Below are 6,740 nucleotides of genomic sequence, written 5' to 3' on the forward strand. Positions count from 1 at the left end.
TCTTTCCAAAAAAAGGGGGTGGGGTGCAAAAGATCTGCTTAAACAGTTCACCAAAGATGGTAAAATGACACAAATAAGGACAAGAAAAAATGCTTGGCATGGTAGCCATGAAGGAAATGGAAACTGAAACCACAATGAGACCCAACTTTACTCCCACTGTAACAGCAATAAGCCAATAACAAGTGTTAGTGAGGGTGTTAAGAAACTACAGACCCCTGGGGCCAGCAGGTGGTATGGTGGTTGGGGTGCTGGACTCCCACGTGGCTGACCATGGTTTGAGTCCCAGACCTGGTGGCTTTAAAATCACACTGGGCACCTATGTGTGCCCCAAATCCCAAGAGAAGGATGGAAGAGAAGGGACTGTGGCTTGGCCTTTCTCCTGGGAAGTGATTTATCATTTTCCCTCTCACTGCCTCTGTCTCTCTCTGGTGAGCTCATGTGCCCTGTGACCAAAAAAAAAAAAAAAAAAGGGAAAAAAGAAAGAAACTACATCCTTCACACACTGACGGTGCGTTGTAAAGCGATACAGCCGTTCTGGAGAACAATTTGGCAGTTTCTGAAACCATCACACATAAAGTTACCTTACAAAACGATCGATCTACTCCTACGTATGTATATAAGACAAGAAAGCATGCCCATGCAAAACTCGGCATGTGTACGTTCACGGCAGTGTTACTCACAACAGCCGAAAACCAGACACAAGCCAGTGCCTGGAAAATGGTGAACGGACAAACAAAATGTGGTTTTACACACGACAGAACGCAGCTCAGGAACAAAACTAGTACGCACGCTAGTATGTGCGAGCCAAAGCATTCTGAAGAGTGGAAGGAGCTAATGGGAGCAGGGGCTGACGGAAAACGGGCCCTGGATCGAGGTAATGGGTGCATGACTCTCCTACCAGACGATGTGTGCACGCACGCGCCAGACGGCAGTGGAGTGAGAAAGCATCCATCGAGGTGAACGGTCACATCGCGATCCCTTCTCCTCCACTTCTCCTTTCCTTTTGGGGTTTTGGGCACACGTGCACCAGTGCCGATGTATTTCTCAAGCCATGGGGTCCAGGACTCAAACCAAGCAGTCAGCCATGTGGGATCCAGTTACCTTAACTACCATGACATAAGCTGGCCCAATAATTGCACAATTCTGTAAGTTTAATAAAAATCATGAGTCATTCTGCAATAGTAAACTTATATGAGTTACATCTTCATAGAGCTATTTTATTTAAGAGGAAGATGTACGAAAACATTTTCAGTCATGTGAAACCAAGAGAAATGATCGAAAAGAGACATGAAGAGCTGTGGGGGCAGATGGAAGCACCAGGAAAGGGACACAAGGGTGAATAAACAAAGTTTACGGCCACCAGCTGTCACTCAAGCAAGGGAATAATACCATGTCAATAAGATACAAGCAGGAATCAATCGAATTGATAAACCTCTAAAGCAAGAGTGGTTAAAAGAGAAAACGCAGACTGCAAATACCAGATATTTAAGGAGACATCACTACAGATCTTAGAGACAGTTAAAAGAAGTACAGAAATGAAAAACTACGTTTTGCCAATAAATTTGACAATTTTGATGAAATGGCCAAATCCCTTCATTTTTTAAAAAAGTCATTTTCTTCCTCCGCCTCGCCAAGCCCCCCACGTCAGTACAGAATCCAGGGCAGCCGGGTGGGACGGCCCAGCCCAGAGGAAGCACGTGTTCAGGCTGGGAGCTAAGCCAGGCACTGGGGCACAGGGCTGGGGTCGGGGCTGTACCCGGTCTGTCTTCCCCCCAAAGGGATGGCCATCGTTTACTGACTTGCACAGGTGAGCCGTGACAGCAGCCTGGTGGCCGCTGGCTGGCGACGCAGGAGAGGAGGAGAGCAGAGATGGATTAGAGATCTCGGCAGACCGCCCACCACGTCTCACCCACGAGCCCTTGCCTCCTGACCCTGGGTGTCAGCTTGCAGAGAAAAAGACCCACAGATGGACTGGTGAGGCTCCCGAGGGGACGATCCTGGGCTGTCCCCCCGCAGGGGGCCTGCAGACAGCAGAGACGCCCGGTCTGTGGAGCATGGAGCCTGTGGGTGGGGCCCGCCTACAGCTGCTCACGTGCAGACTGCCCTCCTGCAGCGCCAGACCAGTGGCACTACTCTCTCTTTTTTTTTTTTGGAGAGGATTTTGCTATAGGGCGTGTGCACTCGCCAGAGAGACAGAGACAGAGAGACAAAAATCACCCCCAAGGGGGATGGCCACGCCGCAATCCCTTTTCCTCCATTCTCCTCTCGGGATCTTGGGTATACATGCACATGCGCCTGGCGTGAGTTTAAGCCACCGGGTCCAGGACTCAAACTCGGTTGACTACCTGGGAGTTCAGCGACATGGCCATTACGCCAACTGCTGGTCCCTGCTCTCTTTTTATTTTAAAAGAGGCTTTTGACTCAGGGCACATGTGCTCATCAGATGAGCACAGAGACACTGAAGGGGGGTGGCCATGCCGCAATCCCCTCTCCTCCATTCTCCTCCTGGATCTTGGGCACACACGCACCCATGCCCGGTGTGATTTTCAAGCCACTGGGTTCAGGACTTGAACCAAGGTCATCCATGTGGGAGTCCAGTGCTCTAACTGCTGCACCATCTGCTGGCCTCAAACTCGTGCTCTGAACAAGGCCCTGAGGCCCGGAGGCTCTGTCCAGCAGCCACAGCAGCTCGTGCAGCCTGCAAAGCCCGGGCACCTGCGAGGCTGCAGGCCGGCCCGACTCACCAGCTGGGCGCTGAACTCGGGCAGCATCATGCAGGTGGCCCCCACCCAGAGCGGGCACAGTAGCTTGTTGAGCACGCCGTGGACGTGGTGCAGCGGGAGGACGTGCAGGATCGTGTCGTTTCTGGTCCACGCCCACTCGCGCACCAGCCCCGTCACCTGTGGGGACAGCGGCGCAGCCTGAGAACGGGAGCCCTGCGCTGCAGACCCACAGGGAGGGAGCTCAGGGGGCACAGCAGTGAAGGGACCGAGGTGTCAGGACGTGAGCCGGTGGGGAAACAGGCGCCGGGAAGGTGCGGGCGGTCTCTGCAGGCAGCAGGCACTTCCAGCCCCTCGGCTCCAACAGGAGGAGGCAGGAGGTGCGAGGGGGCCCTGGGAACCACACAGCCCGCCGTGTCCCCATGCCCTGTGAAGCAGCGCCAAGGAGCCCCCTCCTGACATGTGCTCCTTGCGGGGCAGTGTCACGCATGCTCGCCATGGAGCAGGCTAGGGCCTGGCCCCGTCTGGAACGTGCTGTCCCCACTCCCTCCCTGCTGCCATCCAGACCTCGCCGTAGACATGAGGCTCTCTGAGCCAGCAGGCCAAACCGGACTCCCGTGTGGGGCTCCCGTGTGGGGCTCCCGTGTGGGGCTCCCGTGTGGGACTGCCTGTGTGGGGCTCCTGTGTGGGGCTCCCATGTGTGACTCCTGTGTGGGGCTCCCGTGTGACTCCCATGTGGGGCTCCTGTGTGGGACTGCCCATGTGGGACTGCTGTGTGGGGCTCCTGTGTGGGGCTCCTATGTGTGGCTCCCGTGTGGGACTGCCGTGTAGGACTGCCCATGTGGGACTGCCCGTGTGGGACTCCTGTGTAGGACTGCTGTGTGGGGCTCCCGTGTGGGACTGCCCGTGTGTGGCTCCCGTGTGGGGCTCCTATGTGTGGCTCCCGTGTGGGACTGCCTGTGTGGGACTGCCCGTGTGGGGCTCCCGCCACCCACGCGTGTGCTCACCATGGCCTCGAGGTTGCGGTGGGTGCTCAGCACGCCCTTGGGCCTGCCTGTGGTCCCGCTGGTGTAGATGATCATGGCACCCCGGTCTCTCCAGGCCAGCTCCGGGCCCTGCCCCTCCAACGGCTCCTCTGCGGCTCGCTCATAGACCTCGGGGCTAAGTGGCAGGAGGGGGATGCCCAGTCGCCTCGCCACCGGGCTCAGCAGTTCCACGTACTCGGGCCCGGCCACGACCACGGCGCTCCGGGAGTCCCGGATGATGTACTCCAGCTGGGCCTCGGGATGCTTCCTGTAGAGTGGCACCGCGATGCCACCACTCATCCACGACGCCCACTGGGCGATGACGTAGGAGACGTCATTGGCACACAGGAAAGAGACCCTCTCCTCCCCGAGGTCGCCCCCGATGCACCCGCGGAGCCGGCAGAGCTCCCGGGACAGGCGTAGGCTGTGGCGATAGAGGTCCTCGTACGTGTGCTGGCCGTGCTGGTCGATGAGGGCGACTCTGTCCCTGAAGGCCAAGGCCCTGGTGAACACGGGCGCAGCTGTGCGGGCCACCGGTGCCGTGTGCAGGAGGTCCCGTCCTTGGTGACTCACAGGCCCAGGCTGGCAGGCGGCTAAGGCATAGAGCAGCCGCGAGGGCAGATGCCCACGGGGCAGCCTCGTTCCCACGAGCATCCTGGGGCATGGGGCAGGGCTAAGGAGAGGAAGGGGTGCGAGTCAGCCCCCAGGCCACCTCCCGCGGCCCAACGAGGCTTCTGACGCCCCCAGAGTCTAGCCACAAGAAGCTGGCAGGACGCCCTGTGTGGGGCCACGGCTCAGGCAGGAGTGCCGCCCCTTGGGAAGGGCCCCGTGGGCAGCCAGCTCGTACCCTCGTCAGGCGAGGGGTCTCGAAGCCAGTTTCCTACCGTGAAAGGAGCTCCCGGGGCGAGCAGGTACAGCCAGACGGGCCTCGGGCAGGGCTGGCCAGCTGTTCTGGAAGTGCCCGGTGGGAGCAGGTGCCAGGCCGGCAGCACACTGCCCGCGGCCAGACCGGGCCACCCAGAGGGACAAGCACGCGGATGCTCCTACAGCCAAGCTCACCTAGCCACGGTGGGAAGCCCAAAGGCATGGCCACCCTGAACCACGCTACATGAGGGACAGGGACACGTCCTCCCACCACGCACCCAACCTCTGAGAGTAAGAGCGGCGGCTCCTCCCTCCCGGGCACGGTCTCTGCCACCTCCGCCAGCTCTCTCCTGGCTCTGGTCAGGGCAGCACCTATCCCTAGCTGAAGGGCACTCGAGTGCTAGGCTGGGCCTGTGGGACGTCTAACCGGCCATTCTGACGTGTATTCACTGCGCAAAGCCGCACCCTGCTTTCCCCACGAACATGGCGGCCACTCTCAGTCCCCTTCACGCAGGGCCAAGCCGAGGGCATGTTCAAGTCCCTGGCTCCTGTGTCAAGGCTAGGGACCCTGCTCTCGCATCCCAGAGCTCACATCACGTGGCAGGTGACCTGAGCACGGGGAACCCCGGACGGATCTCCGGATCTCTTGTGGGTTATAGGCCACTGCTTGCTCCACGGGGAGGATCAGGTGGCACCGGGATTCCGAGGTGGCTCAGGACATCAGAGGCCAGGACACCCACCATGGACCTTTGTGCTGGCCCCAGGCCGACCAAGTGTCTAAGACGTCCTGCGACCCACACTCATTCCCAAACTGAATGACACAAGCCTGTCCTGGCCAGGCAGGCCCAGCAATGCCCAAAGGGCAGGAACGAGCTCCCTCCCTGGGCCCCCCATGCCCCTCTGCCAGTCCCGTGCACGTTCTTTAGGCTAAAGCTGCCCACTCGAGAACAGCCAGGGGACAAGGCACTGTGAGCCCGGGTGACACAGGTGCTGACCGTGCGTCCACAGGCAGCTGCAGGGGCAGTCGGGAAGCCCAGGTCCCAGTGCCCAGGGGCCCTGCTGGACAGAGCCTGAGGCTGTGGGAGGGGCAGCGAGGCTGAGGCCAGGGCAGGGAGAACGGCCCTGCCCCAAGGCTGCATCCTCTCCGGTCGGCCCAGCTCTGGTAAACACGGCTGCAGGAACAGGACATGTTCTCCCAGCGCCTGCCCACACAGGCCGTGAGGATGCCGCCTGGTGTCCATGGGAGGGGACACGGCGCCTGCCCACCAGGCCGTGAAGGCCATGCCTAACTCAGGCCAAGGAACAAGCCATCTGGGCGGCTGCGAGCCTCAGGGCCGTGCAGATTTCTCAGTGAAGGCGCTTCTTCCATTCAAATGGTGACTGGTTCAAAATGAGTAACAGGGCCCCTGGTCCGCTGGTCACCACCGGCCTGCCCACCCTGCAAACCCACATTCTAAACGGCCACTGGCCTGGCAGGTGTGCTGGAAGCCCCGGCACACTACCGTGGTGCCTGTGGCCTGGGGATTTCTCTAAATCCTATTCGTGTTTTTTAGAAAAGATCTTTCTCTATGATGTAGGGTGTGTGAGCTCGCTGGAGAGACGGAGACAAAGTGAGAAGTCCCCCCTGGGGGCAGGGCCACGAGGCACCCTCTCCTCCACTCTGAGGATCTGGACACACATGCACTCTAGCCCAGGGTGATTTTCAAGCCTTGGGTCTGGGACTTGAACCACGTGGGGGTCCAGCATCTTAACCACCACGCCACCTGTTGGCCCCTCGAAACCACAACTCTAAGTACCACACTCACACTGTTCTGAGCTGGGACGTTCAAACAGGGACACCAAATGCCAAAGCACCTGGCCGCCAGATGGGGTTAGGAGGACTGCTGGCCAGTCGGTGTCCCCTGGGGGACTGGCCTCGTGGGGCCTGTCCTCGTACCTTGGCAGGTCCTGCTGCCCCATTCCAGGGGCATGGAGGCCCCAGGGACAGACAGGGGGGAGAAGCAGCCGGGGCGAGGGCAGCCCTGACCAGCTCCTCCCAGCAAACAGGCGCCCCACGCCCCATGCCCCAGGCGCCCGGTCCCCGCTCCTCCATCCCCTGAGGCTGCACCCTGCCCACGGCTCCCCGGGCCCG

General features: G+C 59.7%; 1 protein-coding gene across 3 annotated transcripts in view; it reads right to left on the bottom strand.

Moving 5' to 3' along the window:
- ACSF3 (acyl-CoA synthetase family member 3) overlaps positions 1 to 4,414 on the bottom strand; it is a 22,272-nt gene extending 17,858 nt beyond the window's left edge. For 2 of the 3 annotated variants that reach the window (XM_006152533.2, XM_006152535.3), the window contains exons 1-2: positions 3,728 to 4,414; positions 2,745 to 2,900 (exon numbers count right to left, since the gene is read on the bottom strand). In XM_006152533.2, the coding sequence (XP_006152595.1) occupies positions 2,745 to 2,900; positions 3,728 to 4,399 (828 nt within the window). In that variant the 5' untranslated portion in view covers positions 4,400 to 4,414. The remainder of the gene's footprint in view (positions 1 to 2,744; positions 2,901 to 3,727) is intronic. The other variant, XM_006152534.2, reaches the window with a different exon arrangement.
- Between the last annotated feature and the right edge of the window lie 2,326 nt (positions 4,415 to 6,740).

The sequence above is a fragment of the Tupaia chinensis genome, unplaced genomic scaffold (genome assembly GCF_000334495.1).
Source record: "Tupaia chinensis unplaced genomic scaffold, TupChi_1.0 Scaffold000355_1, whole genome shotgun sequence".
NCBI classification, from domain to species: domain Eukaryota; kingdom Metazoa; phylum Chordata; class Mammalia; order Scandentia; family Tupaiidae; genus Tupaia; species Tupaia belangeri.